Source organism: Cydia amplana, chromosome 19, assembly GCF_948474715.1.
Source record: "Cydia amplana chromosome 19, ilCydAmpl1.1, whole genome shotgun sequence".
In the NCBI taxonomy this organism is placed as follows: Eukaryota; Metazoa; Arthropoda; class Insecta; order Lepidoptera; family Tortricidae; genus Cydia; species Cydia amplana.
This window is the reverse complement of record NC_086087.1, coordinates 12,693,819-12,718,589: the sequence shown is the minus strand read 5'-3', so window position 1 is coordinate 12,718,589 and position 24,771 is coordinate 12,693,819. Positions and strand designations below refer to the sequence as shown.

At 44.1% G+C, this 24,771-nt stretch overlaps 1 protein-coding gene across 1 annotated transcript; it reads right to left on the bottom strand.

Moving 5' to 3' along the window:
* Positions 1-1,912: 1,912 nt before the first annotated feature.
* On the bottom strand, positions 1,913-24,769 carry LOC134657181 (basic proline-rich protein-like). The gene is made up of 18 exons (XM_063512734.1): positions 24,417-24,769; positions 24,124-24,237; positions 23,816-24,034; positions 22,156-22,325; positions 21,429-21,522; positions 20,800-20,856; positions 19,681-19,734; positions 18,499-18,571; positions 16,831-16,912; positions 15,330-15,535; positions 15,120-15,270; positions 14,644-14,849; positions 12,780-12,996; positions 11,815-11,889; positions 10,018-10,219; positions 7,939-8,136; positions 3,060-3,824; positions 1,913-2,118 (listed from the first exon to the last, which is right to left on the bottom strand). Exons 2-17 carry the CDS (start codon positions 24,227-24,229, stop codon positions 3,670-3,672), a joined length of 2,265 nt encoding a protein of 754 aa, XP_063368804.1. The 5' UTR covers positions 24,230-24,237; positions 24,417-24,769; the 3' UTR covers positions 1,913-2,118; positions 3,060-3,669.
* Between the last annotated feature and the right edge of the window lie 2 nt (positions 24,770-24,771).

The following is a 24,771-nucleotide window of genomic DNA, read 5'->3' as shown; positions in this document are numbered from 1 at the left end:
GAAAGCCATAAGTCGCGCGTGGCGCTGTCGCCACCTAGCGGCCATAACTGTGCTGATCGTAACAGACGCGTTTTGTTAGAGAGTGAGTCTTCTGTACTTAGTACTATTATTTATTCTGTGCTCGCACGCATGTTTATATTACTGTCCTGCTCGCACAGTGGCATTACTGCCGACAGTATGGGCGGGATAGCACTATAATTACGCAAGTGCGATAGAGATAGAAAAAGGCGGGTCAATCCACGAAATTCTTTGTGCTTACCGTTCTTACTTTAGATCTCTTCACAAACGAACTGTCCATATTTTAGTAAACATATGTAAATCCTGATAAATAATAATATACTTAATTTGGAATAAAGACAATCGTTTTAGGCTCATTGTTATACCTTAAGGTAAATTCTATTCGGGTAATTCCGAAAACGACTGGAATTATAATCTTCGAAATTACTCGAATACACTTATTTTGAAACAAAAACGATCGGTCTCATTAATATACTCTGTTTCAGAGTTTCCTTATGTGAGATCGAAAAATTAGTATAATCACAAACGTAAATCACTAAAAGCTGCCAATTACATATTCTGCGCTTAGGTACAATCGGAAACAAAAGTAGCTAAGCCGCCGAGTAGGTGAGCCCTCTTAGGTACCTCTGCTGCTGACTGTACCAAGTAGAGGATAAAATATGAATGTTATTTTACAATAGATATAACTTCTTTTGCTTGGTACAGGCGCCATAAATATATCAGATCGGCCAAGGTGCTTATAAATATTTGAACACGCCTTTGTTAAGAAGTTACAGTACATGTTTAAATATTTTTAAGCACAAATTCATTCTGGGCGTTTATTGGCCTCAATTATATATTTAAATTTTTTTTTTTCAAGCAGATATGTCTGCGCTGCGTCCGGTCCTATATATTAGAGAAAAATTTGAAAAATGCACCGCTTCGGGCAAGACTCGAACTAGTGACCTCTCGGAACACCGGTCTGATCTTAATCAATTTTTCATGAAATATAAAATGAACATTGTTTTTTCGAGACCATGATAATATATGATATTTGCTCACAGCTCTCAAAATGCTCAAACTAGACTTGTAACGGCTATATCTCTCAAAAGCTTTTAGGCCGTTTTAAAACCCGGAAATTTATATTTCAAATAGAAACCATAGATTCCATAGAGCGAAGCGGTGAACTCTCTAAAAAGAGTATTTAAAAAGACTTTTCTCATTTCATACAGACTTTCGCTCTTATTCATAAACGCGGTACAAACCTCAATTAGCTAATGGGTCAATCAACTATTTCTTGTTGTTATTCTGTCCCATCAGCGAAGAGACAATAGTAGCATAGATTGTTAGAAGAACTGCTGTACCATGTTGCTGCTGTACGACCGGTCTGGCCTAGTGGGTAGTGACCCTGCCTGTGAAGCCGCGGTCCTGGGTTCGAATCCCAGTAAGGGCAAATATTTGTGTGATGAGCACAGATATTTGTTCCTGAGTCATGGTTGTTTTCTATGTATTTAAGTATTTGTATATTATATCTATCGTTGTCTGAGTACCCACAACACAAGCCTTCTTGAGCTTACCGTGGGGCTTAGTCAATTTGTGTAAAAAAATGTCCATTAATATTTATTATTATTATTTATTTATGTTCTACTAACATGCTCAGTAGCTGGCCCATTATGGAAAGGTCTTAGAACTACCATAAAATGCAAGTTTGGTTCATTTAAATACGAAAAACCTAGAGTTTTAAGAGTGACTCAGGAGACCGTAACCATCGCAACGTGTGACAAGAAAAAGTTGATTAACCCTAATAATCGTTTGTCCTAATCTGTCATTTTGACTTATATATTTGTAAGGAACGGATAAAACATAATTTAACCAAACCAGGCCTGTAAAGTTTTGACACTAAAGGGGTCAAAGAAATCCACCACAAAAGAAGACATACCTATCGTTAGCCAGTAACAGAAAATGCTGAATCACTTGTAAACCAACCAGTCACATCACTCCATGGTACACTATCACTCGGGTAATGGAGCGCAGTCCTGTGAGTCTGTCGAAGCACTTTCTAGGACTCTGTAGGGTCGTGTCGGGACACTACCAGGCTGAGAAGTCGAGGATTCGCTGCCCCTGGAAATAAGAGTGGTTAGTGAGAAAAAATACAAAAGTTGTCAGTGAAATTTGAATCTACAGTGTAAGAAACAGAGTTGGTTATGTTTTGTTTTTAAATTAAATAAATTATTTTACACCATGCATGAAATTAGGCACCAGAAGATTAATAGAGAAACGTAGACAGCAGTTATTTTTAGACACAATTTCTATTTTAAAACGCGTATAAAACTATAAAGAGTAGGTAATTTATATGAAACACTAGCATGTGACGTCACAATCAAATTCTCAATACTCAATCAAATAAATGATTGAGTATTGAGAATTGGATTGTGACGTCACATGCTAGTGTTTCATATAAATTCCAATATCTGGGAGACCGAGCTTTGCTCGGAAAACATATAAAATTTCAAAAATTAGCGTTTTCCCAGAGATAAGACCTAGCTAGATCGATTTTTCGCCCCCGAAAACCCCCATATACCAAATTTCATCGAAATCGTTAGAGCTGTTTCCGAGATCCCCGAAATATATATATAAATAAATAAATATGCAAGAATTGCTCGTTTAAAGGTATTATCGTTCAAAGGTATTAGATAGATAGAAGCAAAAACGTTTTGACAGTTCGAAAAAAGAAATTGATTTGACTAGCAGTCAAATATCCTATTGAATGGAACAAAACAAATGCAACTCTGTTCCTATCACTACACCTTATAAACAAAGTGCCCCGCCGCGTCTGTCTGTTTGTGTCTATGTATGTTCGTGATAAACTCAAAAACTAACTGAAAGGATTTTCATGCAATTTTCACCTATCAATAGAGTGATTCTTGAGGAAGGTCTGGGTGTATATTTTGTTATGGTTTTGTGTAACCCGAGCGAAACCGGGGCGGGTCGCTAGTTGAAAATGATCGAACTTAATAAGTCGGACGAGATGACAATGCTCATGTATACATGTAGTGACCAACCTAGTCGGAGTCGTCATCGTTGACGGAGGAGCGCAGCTTGGACAGCGTGCGGCGCGCGGCGGGGGTGTCGTCCTGCTCGTCGGACGAGATGACGATGCTCATGTATACATGTAGTGACCAACCTAGTCGGAGTCGTCATCGTTGACGGAGGAGCGCAGCTTGGACAGCGTGCGGCGCGCGGCGGGGGTGTCGTCCTGCTCGTCGGACGAGATGACGATGCTCATGTATACATGTAGTGACCAACCTAGTCGGAGTCGTCATCGTTGACGGAGGAGCGCAGCTTGGACAGCGTGCGGCGCGCGGCGGGGGTGTCGTCCTGCTCGTCGGACGAGATGACGATGCTCATGTATACATGTAGTGACCAACCTAGTCGGAGTCGTCATCGTTGACGGAGGAGCGCAGCTTGGACAGCGTGCGGCGCGCGGCGGGGGTGTCGTCCTGCTCGTCGGACGAGATGACGATGCTCATGTATACATGTAGTGACCAACCTAGTCGGAGTCGTCATCGTTGACGGAGGAGCGCAGCTTGGACAGCGTGCGGCGCGCGGCGGGGGTGTCGTCCTGCTCGTCGGACGAGATGACGATGCTCATGTATACATGTAGTGACCAACCTAGTCGGAGTCGTCATCGTTGACGGAGGAGCGCAGCTTGGACAGCGTGCGGCGCGCGGCGGGGGTGTCGTCCTCCTCGTCGGACGAGATGACGATGCGCTGGCGCGGCTTCACGCCCGTCGCACCGCGGGTCATGCGCCGCGTGCCTTCGGGCGCTGGAAAACACGATATCGATATCACTCTAAATATTCCCAAGGGAAATTTCCAAAGATCGATAAAATTCCCAATATTAGCAATCATCTTGATAGTTAGGAGGTGAATTTATTGTCCAGCCCTAGATCTGGCTAGCTGGCTGCCCGCTTTAGTACGGAATTTGAGCATTACTAATTTAGTAGAATCCCTATTGGTCTCAAAACAGCTCCAGCAACATTTCAAGCACCTCAACGTGCTGTGATTTCCATCTGCAAGCGCAGATTCGGCCTGCTTTTTCTGCCTTACTCCCTGCAATTTTGCACAGGGTGAATTTGCCAATGTCGGTGTTGACTTTCACACGTGAGGAGAATGTTCGGTATAATAATTTTGTATTTTTGGAAGGATGTAGTTGGGAAACCCTAAAAACAAATAATTGTTATGAACATAACAGACACATGACGAATACAAAAATTAGCAAAAAAGCGGGAAGCGGGTGACAGAACGTTAGTAGTACCAACATGAAGGAAGTGGAAGAGAAGAAAACTTTACATATATAATATAGAGGTATACTAGATATAGAGTACAAAATATTTTCTGCCTCTTATTAACTTTGTCCTGTTTGAGCGCCAAACCTTACTCATCCATATAACCAACAATAGCAAAACTAACTTTGCCCGCCATCTCCGAAGGTGCAGAACGAGAGTTTGCTCTCCTTCTTGGCCTGTTTCTCCCGCCCCTTATGTCTTTGTCCTATTTCAGCATCACCTGGTACCACAGACAATCCAACCTCTAGACATAGCATAGTCGCGCTACCCCCTCTGCCACACATACGGTAGCGTTACTCCATCTTCGAGTCAATCCCGTGCCGTGATTGGTCCGTGTCTTTGAACGGACCAATCACGGCACGGGATTCGCTCACCTCGTCCCCCCGCACCCCCGTATTTTTGGCAGCATCGGTTTCATGAAAGAATTGGCCTAAGCTCAGTCTAGAGGTTGGATTGTCAGTGCCTGGTACTTACTCAAGTAATCGTAACAGAACTCACTTTGCTCGCCATCCCCGTCGTTGGACGCCGGTTTGCTACGTATTGACCTTGACCTCCTTGGCCTGTGTCCTACTCCTATCGTCTTTGTCCTATTTGAGCACCACGTGGTACTTATCTACTTACTCAACTAATGGTAAATCGTAACAGGACTCACTTTGCTCGCCATCCCCGTCGTTGGAGGCCGGTTTGCTCTTGACCTTGGCCTCCTTCTTAACCTGTTTCTCTTGCTCCTTCTTGTCGACCTTGGCCTGTTTGAGCACCACATGGTACACTACTTACTCAACTAATCGTAAATCGTAACAGGACTCACTTTGCTCGCCATCCCCGTCGTTGGAGGCCGGTTTGCTCTTGACCTTGGCCTCCTTCTTGGCCTGTTTCTCTTGCTCCTTCTTGTCGACCTTGGCCTGTTTGAGCACCACATGGTACCTACTCAACTAATAGTAACAGGACTCACTTTGCTCGCCATCCCCGTCGTTGGAGGCCGGTTTGCTCTTGACCTTGGCCTCCTTCTTGGCCTGTTTCTCTTGCTCCTTCTTGTCGACCTTGGCCTGTTTGAGCACCACATGGTACACTACTTACTCAACTAATCGTAAATCGTAACAGGACTCACTTTGCTCGCCATCCCCGTCGTTGGAGGCCGGTTTGCTCTTGACCTTGGCCTCCTTCTTGGCCTGTTTCTCTTGCTCCTTCTTATCGACCTTGGCCTGTTTGAGCACCACATGGTACACTACTTACTCAACTAATCGTAAATCGTAACAGGACTCACTTTGCTCGCCATCCCCGTCGTTGGAGGCCGGTTTGCTCTTGACCTTGGCCTCCTTCTTGGCCTGTTTCTCTTGCTCCTTCTTGTCGACCTTGGCCTGTTTGAGCACCACATGGTACACTACTTACTCAACTAATCGTAAATCGTAACAGGACTCACTTTGCTCGCCATCCCCGTCGTTGGAGGCCGGTTTGCTCTTGACCTTGGCCTCCTTCTTGGCCTGTTTCTCTTGCTCCTTCTTGTCGACCTTGGCCTGTTTGAGCGCCACATGGTACACTACTTACTCAACTAATCGTAAATCGTAACAGGACTCACTTTGCTCGCCATCCCCGTCGTTGGAGGCCGGTTTGCTCTTGACCTTGGCCTCCTTCTTGGCCTGTTTCTCTTGCTCCTTCTTATCGACCTTGGCCTGTTTGAGCACCACATGGTACACTACTTACTCAACTAATCGTAAATCGTAACAGGACTCACTTTGCTCGCCATCTCCATCGTTGGAGGCCGGTTTGCTCTTGACCTTGGCCTCCTTCTTGGCCTGTTTCTCTTGCTCCTTCTTGTCGACCTTGGCCTGTTTGAGCACCACATGGTACACTACTTACTCAACTAATCGTAAATCGTAACAGGACTCACTTTGCTCGCCATCTCCATCGTTGGAGGCCGGTTTGCTCTTGACCTTGGCCTCCTTCTTGGCCTGTTTCTCTTGCTCCTTCTTGTCGACCTTGGCCTGTTTGAGCACCACATGGTACACTACTTACTCAACTAATCGTAAATCGTAACAGGACTCACTTTGCTCGCCATCCCCGTCGTTGGAGGCCGGTTTGCTCTTGACCTTGGCCTCCTTCTTGGCCTGTTTCTCTTGCTCCTTCTTATCGACCTTGGCCTGTTTGAGCACCACATGGTACACTACTTACTCAACTAATCGTAAATCGTAACAGGACTCACTTTGCTCGCCATCTCCATCGTTGGAGGCCGGTTTGCTCTTGACCTTGGCCTCCTTCTTGGCCTGTTTCTCTTGCTCCTTCTTATCGACCTTGGCCTGTTTGAGCACCACATGGTACACTACTTACTCAACTAATCGTAAATCGTAACAGGACTCACTTTGCTCGCCATCCCCGTCGTTGGAGGCCGGTTTGCTCTTGACCTTGGCCTCCTTCTTGGCCTGTTTCTCTTGCTCCTTCTTGTCGACCTTGGCCTGTTTGAGCACCACATGGTACCTACTCAACTAATAGTAACAGGACTCACTTTGCTCGCCATCCCCGTCGTTGGAGGCCGGTTTGCTCTTGACCTTGGCCTCCTTCTTGGCCTGTTTCTCTTGCTCCTTCTTGTCGACCTTGGCCTGTTTGAGCACCACATGGTACACTACTTACTCAACTAATCGTAAATCGTAACAGGACTCACTTTGCTCGCCATCCCCGTCGTTGGAGGCCGGTTTGCTCTTGACCTTGGCCTCCCTCTTGGCCTGTTTCTCTTGCTCCTTCTTGTCGACCTTGGCCTGTTTGAGCACCACATGGTACACTACTTACTCAACTAATCGTAAATCGTAACAGGACTCACTTTGCTCGCCATCCCCGTCGTTGGAGGCCGGTTTGCTCTTGACCTTGACCTCCTTCTTGGCCTGTTTCTCTTGCTCCTTCTTATCGACCTTGGCCTGTTTGAGCACCACATGGTACACTACTTACTCAACTAATCGTAAATCGTAACAGGACTCACTTTGCTCGCCATCTCCATCGTTGGAGGCCGGTTTGCTCTTGACCTTGGCCTCCTTCTTGGCCTGTTTCTCTTGCTCCTTCTTGTCGACCTTGGCCTGTTTGAGCACCACATGGTACACTACTTACTCAACTAATCGTAAATCGTAACAGGACTCACTTTGCTCGCCATCTCCATCGTTGGAGGCCGGTTTGCTCTTGACCTTGGCCTCCTTCTTGGCCTGTTTCTCTTGCTCCTTCTTGTCGACCTTGGTCTGTTTGAGCACCACATGGTACACTACTTACTCAACTAATCGTAAATCGTAACAGGACTCACTTTGCTCGCCATCCCCGTCGTTGGAGGCCGGTTTGCTCTTGACCTTGGCCTCCTTCTTGGCCTGTTTCTCTTGCTCCTTCTTATCGACCTTGGCCTGTTTGAGCACCACATGGTACACTACTTACTCAACTAATCGTAAATCGTAACAGGACTCACTTTGCTCGCCATCTCCATCGTTGGAGGCCGGTTTGCTCTTGACCTTGGCCTCCTTCTTGGCCTGTTTCTCTTGCTCCTTCTTGTCGACCTTGGCCTGTTTGAGCACCACATGGTACACTACTTACTCAACTAATCGTAAATCGTAACAGGACTCACTTTGCTCGCCATCTCCGTCGTTGGAGGCCGGTTTGCTCTTGACCTTGGCCTCCTTCTTGGCCTGTTTCTCTTGCTCCTTCTTGTCGACCTTGGCCTGTTTGAGCGCCTTGCACTTCTCCATCGTGGGCTTGCCCTCGAGCCCCGCCGCGGTCAGTAGGTCCATCATTTTGCCGACGCGCTCCTTATTCTTTGTGCAGCCTGTAACAAAATCATGAGACTCAGAATATAGGAATTTTCGTACCTAAAGCTTTGGTTTCCTCCGATAGCGGTGCCGTCATATAGCGGCCGTCTCCATACAAATACTACGACATCCATATTTAGCCGTATTATTTAGTATGGAGACGGCCGCTATATGACCGCTATCCTAGGAAAACCGATCTTAAGAGGGCTCATTTAGACGGTCCGAGAACTCGCATGCGAGTTTCGTTACATTGCGTCGTTTGATCGGCCGGCTGAGTCGATGTAACCTCAATGGTCCGCAATGTAACTAAAATCGCATGCGAGTTCGCGCGCCGTCTAAATGAGCCCTAAGGGTGGTATTCCAACTAGATCCAATTTCTTTGTCCAATGTGTATTGCGTGTCACATTTTGCTTAATGAGAGAGTGAGACGCAATGAAATTGGACAGATGGAATACCACCCTAAGGAACGTAAATTTGTACTTCACCTGCGGCGAAAATGTAAACGGGTATATAATATTCGGCGATGCATTCTGTTCCAGAGGAATAATTGTGGAACTAAGACTTTGCGATTGTTCCATTGTGTAATTACACCTGTGAGACGGGGCCAGGCATTGTTAAACTGATATGAGATTCTTATAAGTGAAACTATGATTCAAAGTGGAATCCTGAAATTATGAGATTGCATCATCTTCCTCGCGTTGTCCCGGCATTTTGCCACGGCTCATAGGAGCCTGGGGTCCGCTTGGCAACTAATCCCAGTAATTGGCGTGGACACTAGTTTTTACGAAAGCGACTGCCATCTGACCTTCCAACCCAGAGGGTAAACTAGGCCCGTATTGGGATTAGTCCGGTTTCCTCACGATGTTTTCCTTCACCGAAAAGCGACTGGTAAATATCAAATGATATTTCGTACATAAGTTCCGAAAAACTCATTGGTACGAGCCGGGGTTCGAACCCGCGACCTCCAGATTGCAAGTCGCACGCTCTTACCGCTAGGCCACCAGCGATTTTGAAATTATGAGATTGCAATTATGATATTTTAGGAGTAGAGGAACATTTTTTTAAACGATATTGACCGAACGCGACAGTCTACGTCTGAAGTATTGTGTCATCAGCGATTAACAGTTGTCTAAAACGTAACTGACCTTCGACAAGCTTCTTATAGTCAAATCTGATGCCAGCAGCTTTGCAGAACTTCTTCATGTCAGTGATGCCGGGTTCTCGCAGTTCCGGGAGCCGGGGGTCCCGGGGCCATTGATATTTACGATAGTGTGTGTGTGCCATTGATCTGAGATTTGTTAATGTGTGGCAACTTACCTCATTGGAGATAAGTCCCCTGGCTTGCAGTTTCGCAGCGGTTAGTTTGGCGGCGGCGGCCTTCTGCGCGGCGATCTGCGCCGCCTGCGCCGCCAGCCGCTCGCGCTCCTCGTTGGCGTCGTAGTAGTTGAACAGCACTTCTACTGTGTTATGAGCGCCTGGTACTTTGGAGTCGGGCAGTAGCATAATAGCGACCGATTAGAACGAGACGCACTAGTGCTAGCTCCGTCACCGAAGTTTAACATTGATATTTACGATAGTGTGTGTGTGCCATTGATCTGAGATTTGTTAATGTGTGGCAACTTACCTCATTGGAGATAAGTCCCCTGGCTTGCAGTTTCGCAGCGGCTAGTTTGGCGGCGGCGGCCTTCTGCGCGGCGATCTGCGCCGCCTGCGCCGCCAGCCGCTCGCGCTCCGCGTTGGCGTCGTAGTAGTTGAACAGCACTTCTACTGTGTTATGAGCGCCTGGTACTTTGAAGTCGGGCAATAGCATAATAGCGACTGATTACAGTGAGACGCACTAGTGCTAGCTCCGTTAATCTTAACTATAGTGAAGTTTGACATTGATAAACGTAACTGACCTTCGACAAGCTTTTTATAGTCAAATCTGATGCCAGCAGCCTTGCAGAACTTCTTCATGTCAGTGATGCCGGGTTCTCGCAGTTCAGGGGGCACGGGGGGGCGGCCGCGGCGGCCCGAGCCGGGGGTCCCGGGGCCGGGGGCGCGGGGGGCAGAGTTCCGGGAACCTTTGGGCCGACCGGGACCCTTCTTTAGGGGTGCATCCTGATGAATCAATATAAATCCCATCAAAAACATTACATGTAAAAAGGTGCAAGTCTCGCAACGCTTTTACTACAAAAAAGTTTTGAGATGTAATGTGAAACCAAGTCGGTTGTTTTAATCAGTGCCAGGGGGTGTTAAAACCGTATCAATAAGATATCTTTAATTTGTAATACGTATAATGACTTGGCCATCGCACGGCTGCATAATGACAAAAGGATCATCGTCACCTATTAAAAATAATTCTAATTGAACATAACTCTAGCGCTAATTGCAGTTTGAGCATTACACATATTTACGAGTACGGTACGAGTAAAGCATTATGTGCGATTGCCAAGTCATTATATGTATTACAAATTAAAGATATTTTATTCATACGGTTTGGTACGGCAGTGTTTGCTTCGCGCTCGACTTGGCGGGGGCACTGCCGTGCCCCCAGATAATAAGTTAAACAGCCGTGGACTACTGATTAGATTTCGCCCGCCATAAAACGAAACGACCTTAACATTTCCATATTACAGATTAATATTTTCCTTTTTAATACGTTATGGAGTTGATTATAAGCGTGAGGTTATACATCAAAAATATGGGCAATTTTCAAGCAAACGGTATGTACTATGTAGCCAATAATACGTCAGCGCCAGAAACGTTGTTAGATTCAATAAAATCAGAAATTGATCGATGTTTTACACATTTACAATAGTACATTATTGTCGAGGTTCGGAAGTAGCTACTTGCAGGCTGAGGATTCGTTTTAAACGGACGACCTTGGGAGTCCGTTTAATTGAATCCGAAGCCAGCAAGTAGCCTTCCAGCCGAGTCATATATAGTGCTTTTCTCAAAAATGGTGCAAGAAATAGAAATATTTTACAGAACTTACAGAAGTAACGTTCTAATTTTCCATTAATTTTCACAGAAAAAAGTACAACCATTAAAAAAATTAGCTTGCCGCCTTTAAAAAAAAAGAAGTGTATTTTTCTGCTGAAAATACGCCAAACTATTTGAGACACCTAAATAGTCGCGGTACCAACATTAAGCCTGTAACAGACTATCGCACCGCATCGCGACCTTGGAGCGTCGCACCCATAAGTGAGAGTGAGAAAGAGATATCTGTTTCTCGCTCTCACTTATGGGTGCGACGCTCCAAGGTCGCGGTGCGGTGCGATAGTCTGTTATAGGCTTTATAATAATAAGTACTGATCATCTGTTTGGCTGTTTAAGGGACCTATGCCTTCATTTGATATGGCCATTTGAAGTTTTAAAAAGTTTGGAACTCGTTAAATAATGGAATTTGTATGCGACATTGCAGTCCCGAAATCGAGACTGCAATGTTTTTAACTTTTTAATTTTTTGAATTTTTAATTTTAGGTCGCGAAGTGCGTAGTTTATGGTAAACTACGCACTTCGCGACCTATTTTTTAACCGGCAACGTCGACTTTGCCGTCCATTTTTGAGAAAAAGGTATTGTGCCAAATAAGAATTTTAATAGCTGTTAAATACTCATCTCACTCCATGCTACTGAGAAAACTGTATTCGAATGGTCACGATCACTTAAGACTTGTATCCAGGCCTTAGGTAATTAAAATAAAAACCTTTACCTCGTCACTGTCATCGCTGTCGCTGCCGGACGAACCCGAAGAGTCATCTGACGACGACGAGTCAACCGTCGTCACCTGTAACAAAATTATAATATTATTCAGTGCAAATTGACATTGTAAGATAGATTTACGAGTGACCTCGTGATATTGAACCTTCGCTCGCGCTCCGCGTTGGCGTTAGTTGTTGAACAGCACTTCTACTGTGTTATGAGCGCTTGGTACTTTCAAGTCGGACCATAGCATAAAATAGCGAACTAATAGAGCGAGACGCACTAGTGTTAGCTCCGTCACTCTTAACTATAGCGCAGTTTGACACTGAGATTTGCGATAGTGTGTGTGTGTGTGCGCGATAGTGCATTGCAAGTTTGAGATTTGTTAATGTGTGGCAACTTACCTCATTGGAGATGAGTCCCCTAGCTTGCAGTTTCGCAGCCGCTAGTTTGGCGGCGGCGGCCTTCTGCGCCGCCAGGCGCTCGCGCTCCGCGTTGGCGTTGTAGTAGTTGAACAGCACTTCCACTGTATTATGAGCTCCTGGTACTTGGAGTCGGGCAATAGCATCAACTAGCGACCAATTAGAGCGCGACGCACTAGTGTTAGCTCCGTCACTCTTATAGCGAAGTTTGACATTGAGATTTGCTAATGTGTGGCAACTCACCTCATTAGAAATCAACCCTCTAGCCTGCAGTTTCGCAGCGGCTAGTTTGGCGGCGGCTGCCTTCTGTGCGGCGATCTGCGCCGCCTGCGCCGCCAGCCGCTCGCGCTCCGCGTTGGCGTCGTAGTAGTTGAACAGCACTTCTACTGTGTTATGAGCGCCTGGTACTTTGGAGTCGGGCAATAGCATAATAGCGACCGATTAGAGTGAGACGCAGTAGTGCTAGCTCCGTTAATCTTAACTATAGTGAAGTTTGACATTGATACCTATTTGTGATAGTGTGTGTGTCATTGTAAGTCTGATGGCAACTTACCTCATTGGAGATAAGTCCCCTGGCTTGCAGTTTCGCAGCGGCTAGTTTGGCGGCGGCGGCCTTCTGCGCGGCGATCTGCGCCGCCTGCGCCGCCAGCCGCTCGCGCTCCGCGTTGGCGTCGTAGTAGTTGAATAGGACTTCGGTGGACACGGGCACGTCGCCGAAGTAGACTTCGTTGGGGATGTGGGAGGAGTCGAGGCAATCGTCGCTCCATCGCCTGTGGAGCATAATGGTTTAAGTCAGGGGACTCAGGGGCAATTTTAGTATGTAATCGGGCGGATCAATATCTGAATCCCTAAAGTCTTTTCTCCTATCTTTGCATTCCCTAATATTGTTTGTCATAACGATCAGTTGTCCTAACACTAAAAACCCTAATTTTGGTTTCCCTAATTATTGATTGCTTATCCTAATGTTATTAAGCATATTTTCTTTTCTGCGAGGGTCGCATTTCTAACCCTTACCTAACCCACTTTTGTGGCAGCAAGTTCTAAAACCTAACCATGTTTCAGAACCTTACATTATGGAAAATAATCGTTACGACAATTGATCGTTAGGGCATGTGCCCATTAGGACAAACCAGTTAGGGCAAGTGACTTTAGGACAAACGTTGTTAGGGATTCAGAATGACAGCCTAAACGGATGGGGTCAGAGTTAACTGCCAATTCAGTATGTGTATGCGTCCATGTTCACGGCGGCGTTCATGTTGTGCGGTCTTAGGACATCATGCTGAAAGCTTACGCGGCTAATGTTTTAACCGTTAGACCACCCGGCCACGGCGGGACCCGTTTCAAATTCTCTGGTGTATGCTATCTTTGAAAGGCTAGGCGCCTTTGACTATGCTGAAATCCCTCGGAAGACCATCCCCACTCTGCCCAAGAGTTCCCATTAAGCTGGCAGCGCTCTATGGGCATGGAAACTTGTTGGACCAGCTAAGACCCAGAGGGGAGTGTGTAATAGGGATGATGACACATGTTGAATTTTATAACAAATTCTAGTAAAATAGATAGCAAATGAGCAACTTATCACAATATTGTGGATATTAAAAAAATATATGGAAAGTTTCAAAATTTAAGTTTTTTCTAACTTCCAAAAACGAAATAAGTAAGGATTCCTCACATTTTATCCAAAAAAGATTGTAAGGCAACCACATAAACGCAATATTTCACCGACAAAATTGCAATTTTCTTGTTTTGTTCATACTTCAAGATGGACTCTCAGTGACCTCGACGTCACGTTCACATAGCGTTTTGTCCGGGGCGTTTCGCGAGTGAAGTACGACTGTCCGACTTTGACTATCATTTCTAACTTTTGTATCGCTTTAATGCAACGGGTCCCATATAGACATTTGATCTTAAAAACAAACTTAATTGATTGATACCAGGGATGTAACGGATGTGGTTTTATCGGAACCGAAAGCAGAACCAGATGTTTTAAATTTAGTTTATCGGAACCAGAAACGGAATCGGAACCTTAACCAGAACCGGAGTCTGAGTCAGTACTATCAGTAGGTATACATTACACAACACAACACATACGAATACGTACTTTAAATTCAAAAACACGGATAAACAATATAAATATTTTCTACGGAATATCTAATTAGTGCAGCACGTGGCAAGCGGGGCTATGAGCGAATGACTGGTATAAACCTGTTTGTTTTTGATGTACACCGCTCATGTCCCGCTGCCGCGCTAAGCATTGACATCCTATATAACTTCCGTTTCAAAAGTAACGGAACCGGAACAGAAACGGATGTGTAATACCAAACGGAAGTTCCGACTTAACGGAAACGGAGCTCTGTAACATCCCTGATGGATACCATAAATGAAAATTAGTCATCTAGCCTATTATGAATGCTCGTTACCTTCGGAACTGTATCCCGGAGAAGTCCTTCCGGAAGGGCCGCACGGCGTACTGGTAGCCCTGCGGGCGGGGCCGCGGCGCCACCTGCGGGGGGCGGGGCGCGGCGCCGCGGGGGGGCGGGGGCGCGGCGCCCGGGGCGCGCGGCCCGGGGGCGCCGGCCAGCTTCGGCTCGTTGGTGGAGCCCTTAGGGCGCCCGCGCTTCTTCGGCTACAGATAATGCTCGTTACCTTCGGAACTGTATCCCGGAGAAGTCCTTCCGGAAGGGCTGCACGGCGTACTGGTAGCCCTGCGGGCGGGGCCGCGGCGCCACCTGCGGGGGGCGGGGCGCGGCGCCGCGCGGGGGCGGGGGCGCGGCGCCGCGCGGGGGCGGGGGCGCGGCGCCGCGCGGGGGCGGGGGCGCGGCGCCATCTAGCTTATTATGAATGCTCGTTACCTTCGGAACTGTATCCCGGAGAAGTCCTTCCGGAAGGGCCGCACGGCGTACTGGTAACCCTGCGGGCGGGGCCGGGGCGCCACCTGCGGGGGGCGGGGCGCGGGGGCCGCGGGGGGCAGGGGCGCGGCGCCGCGCGGGGGCGGGGGCGCCACGCCACGCGGGGGCGCGGGGCCCGGGGGCGCCGGCCGGCTTTGGCTTGTTGGTGGAGCCTTTAGGGCGCCCGCGCTTCTTCGGCTACAGATAATGCTCGTTACCTTCGGAACTGTATCCCGGAGAAGTCCTTCCGGAAGGGCCGCACGGCGTACTGGTAGCCCTGCGGGCGGGGCCGCGGCGCCACCTGCGGGGGGCGGGGCGCGGCGCCGCGGGGGGGCGGGGGCGCGGCGCCCGGGACGCGGGGGCCGGGGGCGCCGGCCGGCTTCGGCTTGTTGGTGGAGCCTTTAGGGCGCCCGCGCTTCTTCGGCTACAGATATAGGAGCGTGGTCAAATTTATGTCTATATAGGCATCTGGGTCAATCAACTATTTCTTGTTGTTATTCTGTCCCATCAGCGAGGTGACAATAGTAGCATAAATTGTTAGAAGAACTGCTGTACCACGTTCTACTAACATGCTCAGTAGATGTCCCATTAATCCCATTATGGTAAGGTCTTTTAACTACCATAAAATGCAAGTTTAATTCATTTAAATACGAAAAACCTAGAGTTTTAAGAGTGACTCAGGAGACCGTAACCATAGCAACGTGTGACAAGAAAAAGTTGATTAACCCATCTAGACCCGCGGCAGCGCGTCAAGCAAAATTCAAAAAGAAAACTTGCGACGCAAGTACAAAAGAAGAGGACTAACGATGCAGCGGACGTGTGTTATATCACGCGTACCATTTAAAGCCCCTGTTGACCCTTCCCTAGCTTTAAATCGATTAAATATAAACAAATAAAAATTGGTTCAATTAAGACCCTTAAGGGTACCTAACACCCCAAATGACATAAATACCTGCACCGGTTACTAAAATAAAAAGTTACTAACATCCTAAAATGGGAATATTTCTCACTGACTGACCTAATATCAAAAACCTAACCCATTTCCAGATGACCTAGCAAGTTGAAATTTGGCATCCAGTTAGGCAATTATGTGGTTACGAACCTAAAGCCCCGTCTCCATATCTCGCGGCAAGCTATCGACCATTAGCTCCATATCGCGCGATATGGAGACGGAGCTTAACATCAACAAACGATGTTTTTTTACGATTTGTAATATTTTCCAAAACAAACAATTTTTATTTACACACTAAGTACTCATATACACCCAAGTTTAAAAGAATACGCGTCGCTGTTGACTTTGCCGGAAAAATAATTGAGATCTAAATGGGTGCCAAGTTCTAGTTCACTTCACTCATGTTCACTAAACTTCATGAAAGTAACATACACAAATATAATATAGCCCGTACGTAAAAACTAGCCAAATCAGGTCCTGAACTTTAGTTAGATCCCAAGTGAACTAAATTTTGGCACCCATATAGATCTCAATTCTTTTTAGCGAAGTCAACAACGACTCATATTCTTAATGTTAAACTTAGCTCCCATTTCACACCTATGTTTTTGATGGAATAAAAAGAACTGATGAAAATGAAAAGAAAAATCCGTTACATGGCAACAAAATGAAGCATAAAAATCTAAAAATAAACAATAAAAATAAGCAAATAAAACTGAAAAATTAATAAAGTAAAAAATAAAAGAAAAAGCCGATAAACTTACACTCACCTCCAGGCCGGGGGTAGAGGCCTTCCCGGGAGTCCCGGATTTGGGCAGCTCCGGGCTGCTGAAGGGTTTCCGATCCTCCTCACTACAAAGAAGTCACTCGTTTTAGGTATTTAATTGTTTTTAGGGTTCCGTACCTTAAAAGGAAAACCGGAACGGTGTTCGTATGTCACAGCCTATTTATTCCGAAACTACTGGACCAATTAAGTTGAAATTTGGCACACATATGTAAGAACTATTTAAAAAAAATGCACAAAATAGTTCTTTACCTATAGACAGTGTTGGCCGAAAGTTAATGCGAATTGAAAATGTTGGCCATTAACCATTATAAATTGAATCTTAAACCGTATCGGACGATTATAGTTTACGATTCAATTTATAATGGTTAATGGCCAGCATTTTCAATTTGCATTAACTTTCGGCCAACACTGCCTATAGATGACAGGAAAACTTATTAGAAATGTGCAGTCAAGCGTGAGTCGGACTAAATGTACGGAATCCTTGGAACGCGAGTCCGACTTGCACTTGGCTGGTTTTATTTTACACACAACTACAAGCGTTGGTAGCCTAGTGGGCGTGTGGCTTGCAATCCGAAGCTCGCCCGTTCAAACCGAACTAATGAATGAATGAATATTTATTTATTTCGGGTAACAAATGGACACATTTTTAGGGTTCCGTAGCCAAATGGCAAAAAACGGAACCCTTATGGATTCGTCATGTCTGTCTGTCTGTCCGTCTGTCTGTCCGTCCGTATGTCACAGCCACTTTTTTCCGAAACTATAAGAACTATACTGTTGAAACTTGGTAAGTAGATGTATTCTGTGAACCGCATTAAGATTCTCATACAAAAATAGAAAAAAAAACAATAAATTTTGGGGGTACCCCATACTTACAACTGAAACTCAAAAAAATTTTTTTCATCAAACCCATACGTGTGGGGTATCTATGGATAGGTCTTCAAAAATGATATTGAGGTTTCTAATATCATTTTTTTTTTTCTAAAACTGAATAGTTTGCGCGAGAGACGCTTCCAAAGTGGTAAAATGTGTGTCCCCCCCCCCCCCCCCCTGTAACTTCTAAAATAAGAGAATGATAAAACTAAAAAAAATATATGATGTACATTACCATGCAAACTTCCACCAAAAATTGGTTTGAACGAAATCTAGTAAGTAGTTTTTTTTTAATACGTCAAAATCCCCTAAATACGGAACCCTTCATGGGCGAGTCCGACTCGCACTTGGCCGCTTTTATTAGTAGAGCTTTACAAACCAAGGGGTTAGTAGGTACAGCGAACTTGATTTTTTTTTCACACCACCTATTCGGAAAACTACTATTTAAACATAACAACACTGATGGGAGAATGCAATTCCTCACAGTGCAACAAGGGACAGTCAACCCTGTCCGCTATCATTCGTAGGATGCTGTTGGGACCGCCACGCACACGGCGCACCAGGGATATTGCCCAAAAAGCAACACGCTGTGCTGTGCTAATCCCAATAAGGTCGAGTTTTCCCTCTGGGTTGGAAGATCACATGGCATCCGCTGTAGCAAGAACTATTCTTTCCCATTGAGTTTGTCTCGTCTTTGTAGGCGGCTAGTCTTTGTAGGCGGCTAGAGTCTTTGTAGGCGGCTAGAGTCTTTGTAGGCGGCTAGAGTCTTTGTAAGCCTTACCTCTTGTCTGCTATCTTTGCCTCAGAGCGCAGAGCATCGCCGCCCTCAGCCAACCCCTCCGGCTTACACACTTCTGTTAAGAAAGAATAGATCACATCATTATTTGTGTAAACTACTAAGGTTGTTTTGTAACATGGCTGTAGTATAACAATAAATTAGGTACACTTTTAAGGCCTACGCACACCGGGACGGAATGGTAATAGTATTTTATGCAACCGTTGTTTAAGAGAGGTCAAAAAAGGCGAGTGGCGTGAGTAATTGAAAAAAAAGTTGAAGCTGAAATTGTTAATAAAGACGCCACGAGTATTTTTTGACTCAGTTAAACAACGTTGCATACAATACTTTTTCTACGACCAAGCACTTACTTTCAAATAAAACTGTAAATTTAACAAATATTTTTAATTCAAAAAGTAGCAAAAATGGAGGGCACTGGCGGGAAAACAATGAATGAATGAATGAAATTTAAAAAAAAACGTGTCTATGGTTCACTTATTTGTCAAAGATGACATTTAAAATAAGGTTGGCAACACTGTATTTCATTCAATAATTTTTAAACCAGGCCATAAAATCAAAAAAAAAAAAAATTTAAGTGGTCATTACACGAAGTATCGTAAAATCGCCAAAAAGATACTGCGTGTATGCACTAATTCTTTTTTGGGGAATAGACTAAAGACTTGTCTTGACAACTATAAAGTAGGGTTTTAAAGGTGTGTGCACGACCCTTTAAATGACAAATAAAAGTACGGGAGTAGAAAAAGTATTTTGCCACCCATCATCGCACACTAACCGCTAAGGTAAATACTGTTAGGTATGTTCACTTAGGTTTAACCTCCTGAGACTAAATGTACATTATAATGTACATATTTATCTCTATCTAATATATCTATATCTATAATCTAATTTGAACCTTTCATGAACCAAATAAAGTAGCATTTCTTGTTTCATTGCTTTTTAAAACAAAATTCGTTCTAATTTAGTTATAAAATAAGGTTCAAATTAAAAATTTGATTTCTTTATATGGTGCGTCTTACCGAGGTTAAAATTTTTGGCTCAGAAAAGACAAATGTGAATGTGTGTATGACAAAATAAATAGATGCATTCTCAAAAATCGTAACAAACCATTCAGGACTCAGACAAAATTGTGCAAATTATTGATATGATTATATATATAATTTAGATTACCTGCAGGTTTATCTCCGAGTTTACCATCAACTCCAATGCTAGGCTGGCCATCATCTGAAAACAAGCAATACTTTACTCGGTGCATATAAGATGGTTGATAAAAATTAAAAAAAACAACGGGTTGCACTCAGGGAGTGCCGGCAGAAGTGAAAACTCAATGACTAGTGCAAAATGCACTATGTATAATTGAGATTAACGCCAGCTAGCGTTAGCGTTAAGTACTTGAAACCCCTAAGCACATCACTATTAGTACTCGAGTTATATTAATACCAGTTAGAGCGAAAATCACTAGATGGCATTTAAATCAATAAAGAAAAACTCAATGACATTACATGTAACAGTTTTTAGGGTTCCGTAGCCAAATGGCAAAAAACGGAACCCTTATGGATTCGTCATGTCTGTCTGTCCGTCTGTCCGTCTGTCTGTCCGCCCGTATGTCACAGCCACTTTTTTCCGAAACTATAAGAACTATACTGTTGAAACTTGGTAAGTAGATGTATTCTGTGAACCGCATTAAGATTTTCACACAAAAATAGAAAAAAAAATTTTTGGGGGTTCCCCATACTTAGAATTGAACCTAAAAAAATTTTTTCATCAAACCCATACGTGTGGGGTATCTATGGATAGGTCTTCAAAAATGATATTGAGGTTACCAGTATCATTTTTTTCTAAACTGAATACTCGTAGTTTGCGCGAGAGACACTTCCAAAGTGGTAAAATGTGTCCCCCCCCCCCCCCCCCCTGTAACTTCTAAAATAAGAGAATGATAAACTAAAAAAAATATATGATGTACATTACCATGCAAACTTCCACCGAAAATTGGTTTGAACGAGATCTAGTAAGTAGTTTTTTTTTAATATGTCATAAATCCCCTAAATACGGAACCCTTCATGGGCGAGTCCGACTCACACTTGGCCGCTTTTTCATGTAATGTCATCGAGTTATTCTTAATTGATTTAAATGCCATCTAAATGAGTGGCCTTCTAAATCTATGTAAATATACGTTCACGTGATCGTCTCACGCTGTCTCGAGTTTAACACTTTTTCCCCACCTCAAAAAGTGCACAGCGCCGCTAAAGAAGTTTTCACTTCAAAAAGAGCAAGTAAATTGTATTGTACCTTTCTTTTGCTCAACCGGTTTGGACGCATCCAACAGTAGCGATTTTTGAGACACATCTGAAACAACAGTAAATAAATATATAATTATAATAAAACGGAAAGACACAAGTATGCACTCCAAACCTTTTGAACCTTAAGCCCCGTCTCCATATCGCGCGGCAAACCATCGAACTTTGGCTCGAGCCAATGTTCGATGGTTTGCCGCGCGATATGGAGACGGGGCTTAAGACTCTTGGTGAATCCACCAGTCTCTTAAAGACTTCTGAAATGAGCAAAACAAATACAAATAGTTTATTTCCAAAAAATACATTACAGCATTTACACTTTATACTGACCCCCACACTAGGCAAAGCCTGTCCCGTGAGGGAAATCATACGATTTACATAAAGGTATTACATGAGCGGCTATTGAACCATGTTGAACAGACAGACTACACAAGGATGTAGCCAGCCAGTGAACTAGGGGGGGGGGGGGGGGGCAAGTTGATATCCCAGGAGGCCTAGGGGAGGGGCAAGGTGGCATTCATTTGAGCTCCATTTGAGGTCGCGCTTTTGATTTTTGACAGGCAAATTTGCATAAAGCGAAATGTCACATAAAAGCGATAGCTCAGTAATTAATTGGCGACGTACCATGGGGCTTGTCAACATCGGGCCTGTGCGCCAGGTCGTCAGGCTTGAAGATGTCCGTCTTGATCTTAATCTTCGGCTGATCCAGGTCTCCGCCCTACAAACAACATCATAATATAAGTAGAGGGGCAAAGTTTGTAGAAAGTGAGTGTAGGCTTGGTAGTCCTGCGAGGAAGTTGAGTGACAGTGGCCGGAAATTGTTGCCAACTGTGCTGACAGGCACAGCATCAGCAGTGAGCAGCATCTTTATGTAGATTTCTGCAAGTAATCTGCTAAAAACTTGGTAGACTTGGGTTCTTCTGAAGCATTTGACTAAACATTATTTTTTAATCTTAAAAGTTATACTCATTTTCTGCTATAGTATTTTTTATACTTGATGGGTAGGGTGACAGGAGTCATCTCATCTATAACCACAGAATAAATAATAGTACTAAGTCCAGAAGACTCACTCTGTAACAAAACGCGTCTGTTACGATCAGCACAGATATGGCCGCTAGGTGGCGACAGCGCCACGCGCGGCTTATGGCTTTCCCCAAAATTGGGGCCGGAACGGATGTACTTTTAGCTACCTGTAGCAAAGCGACGAAATCGCGGAGTGAGACACGCCTGCTATAACCTAAAACGCAAAATTGTATTGCAACTACACCCCATCAATTTAGAGAAATACTATGAGTATATTTTTGGGAGAGAAACAGAAAAAACTAAGCAAAGAAAGAAAAGTATTTCATACCATCATTTCACTCTCCGGGTGGGGTCTCTTATGCACATCTTGTGGCTCTAGCTTGATCTCCGGCTTGAGTTGCTTGACATCGAGCGGTTTCTGAGCGTCCAGCGGCGGCAGCAGGTGCGGCTGGGGCGCCCAGGCGGCTTTGTGCACCAGTTCTGGGGCGTAGCCTTGAACTGTGGGGACAGGTTTGATTATAATCCCTATATTGATATTACAATCAGGATTTAAAAGACAAGGGAAACCTAGAATTACTTATCACAGCCAAATAAAAAATAAAGCGTTGTATGAAGCCCCATCTTCATATCGCGCGGCAAGCTATCGAACATTGGCTCGCGCGACAGCCAATGTTCGATAGTTTGCCGCGCGATATGGAGACGGGGCTTAAGGAGATTAAAAGACAAGAAAAAAATGATTGGCGATTACTCCACCGACAAGAGCAAGGTCTTAAGTTATGATGACGATTGTATTGCATGAATGGCATTATTAGAAAAATGGGGCTAATTTGAGTTTCCTTTTTAATTAGCTGTAAGTTTTCAATTTAGGTTTTAATGGTTAAAAATTAGGCATGCTGGTAGGAATACCACTCTTGCATACAGTAGTGTGCAGTATAATAATAGCAACATTGTGTTGTAGCACATAAATTGGGTGACTACCATAGAGAAAAAAATACATAAATTGCTCACTCCATACATCAGTTTTAGTACCAAAAAGACTATTAGCATCTAGCATCGAGTAGCGGAACTATCAGTACTGCTACTTGACAATAGATATAGCACCGACCGGAAAGTCTTATGCTGTTGAGATAAGACTTTCCGGTCGGTGCTACATCTATTTGTCAAGTAGCAGTACTGATAGTTTCGCTACTCAATGCTAGATGTAGGCACTGAAATTAATAGTCTAACTGATGTATGGAGTGAGCACTCTTGTCTTTCTATATTTCTCTATGGTGACTACTAAGATCTTCATTAAGCTCATTTTATGCAACAGAAACACACATTCATGATTTTTATCATAGTGTAAAATTAGGTGAATGCCCTTATCTTCTGTGGGACACATTATGGTTCGTTTTTTTTAGCATTAGAAATAAGGTAAACAACCTTGATGTGTCTTTTAATTGAAAAACATATTTTAAAAATAAGTTACGGCAAATATGTAACAATTATGAATCTAATATGATCATTTATATTCTTCTGCTTTCATAAGTAATAGTTACGGATTTTTAAAAAGCGTTTTTCAATTAAAAGACATGTCAAGATCACTTACCTTCTTTCAAGTTCTTTCTAATGCTAAAAAAAACGAACTATAGCTAATAGCATCAACATTTTATAGTTAACTTTTGTGATTCCATACTATTTAAATTATTTGTGCAATATTAATTAAAAATATTATCAGTATACAATAAAAATCAAAATTTACAATATTTCTGTTTTGCTTATAATAAAAAAAAATCAAAGTGCCAGCTTCTAGTGCTTTTATGTTGATAGGAAGGTGCAAAATTATTTTTGAAAAGGCATCAAGTTCAATGAACTCTTCAACACTATATACACATAACAGGATGAATACCAGATTTTTTACACAACTGGTGCTTAGGTATTTATCCCAAAAACATAAAAAATCCATTCCAAAAAATAATAAACAACATTTGATCACTTACATGACTTACCCATGTGAGACTGCGGCATATGCAGCTGAGCCTGCGGCTGCTGCGGAGGAAAACTTTGATGGTGCGGGTAATTCTGGTGCGCCGGGGGGGCATATGACAGGTTCTGAGGGGCATAGCCCCCGGGCGGCGGCGGCCCGTACGCTGCAAACGCATCTGGGGGCGGGTAGTGCGTGTTGTACGCTCCAGCGTACGGTTGGTATGGTATTTGATGACCATTATCTACAACAACATATATTAACTCAGATTTCGCACTTATACAGACATTTTTGAACATTGAATGGGTGATACAAGTGTTTTAAAACGCTTACCCATGTAATTGAGCGGCAATCCGTTCCCCTGCACCACACCATGGCCCGGCTCACCGTCCATACGCAACCGCTTCTGGTTCATGGCTCTTTCGGCTTCATAATTCATCTTCGTAACTAAAATAACAAACAACACTTAAATGCACATCCCCCGACAAGACTACCGCACATTTTATCCGCGATATTGTTACAAAATAAGACTAATTGGATAGTTTCGCGATCGCCGTGACAGACGCCAACCGGACGCCAGCACTAAACACAGGTTATACTCTGGGCCAAAGCAAACACAAGCGTACCTTTGTTGGTTTCAGATTGTTATTGATTTTAGTTCATAGAAGCACCTCGAGCCTTCCCCGCGATAGTTTGGTGCATAATAGAGCACAATATTAAGTCAAAATAACTGTTGCATACAAAATATGCATCGAATTATCAGCTTATTGACAGTAAAATTAGAAAAAAACACAAGTGAAGCGGAGGTCGTGTATTTTTTTTCTCATTCTTTGATTTTTTTTTCTTTAATGGTAATACTAGGCGTCTTTTTCTGGCGGGTTCCACCACACCATACGAGTGGTTATGAAGCGGTTAGCTTAATCGATTTTTAGTATTACCAGCAGTAAAAGCTTTTAAAATCACCAATATTCATTTAAGGTG

What these genes read in the sequence shown, in the direction of transcription:
- LOC134657181 (XM_063512734.1), bottom strand. Translation starts at nt 24,229, where the DNA reads ATGAATTATGAAGCCGAAAGAGCCATGAACCAGAAGCGGTTGCGTATG. An exon ending in TCCGGGATACAGTTCCGAAG is followed by an intron (nt 15,271 to 15,329) that starts GTAACGAGCATT and finishes TCCACCAACAAG; the next exon opens with CCAAAGCCGGCCGGCGCCCC. An exon ending in CGACGGAGATGGCGAGCAAA is followed by an intron (nt 3,825 to 7,938) that starts GTGAGTCCTGTT and finishes CGTGTTTTCCAG; the next exon opens with CGCCCGAAGGCACGCGGCGC.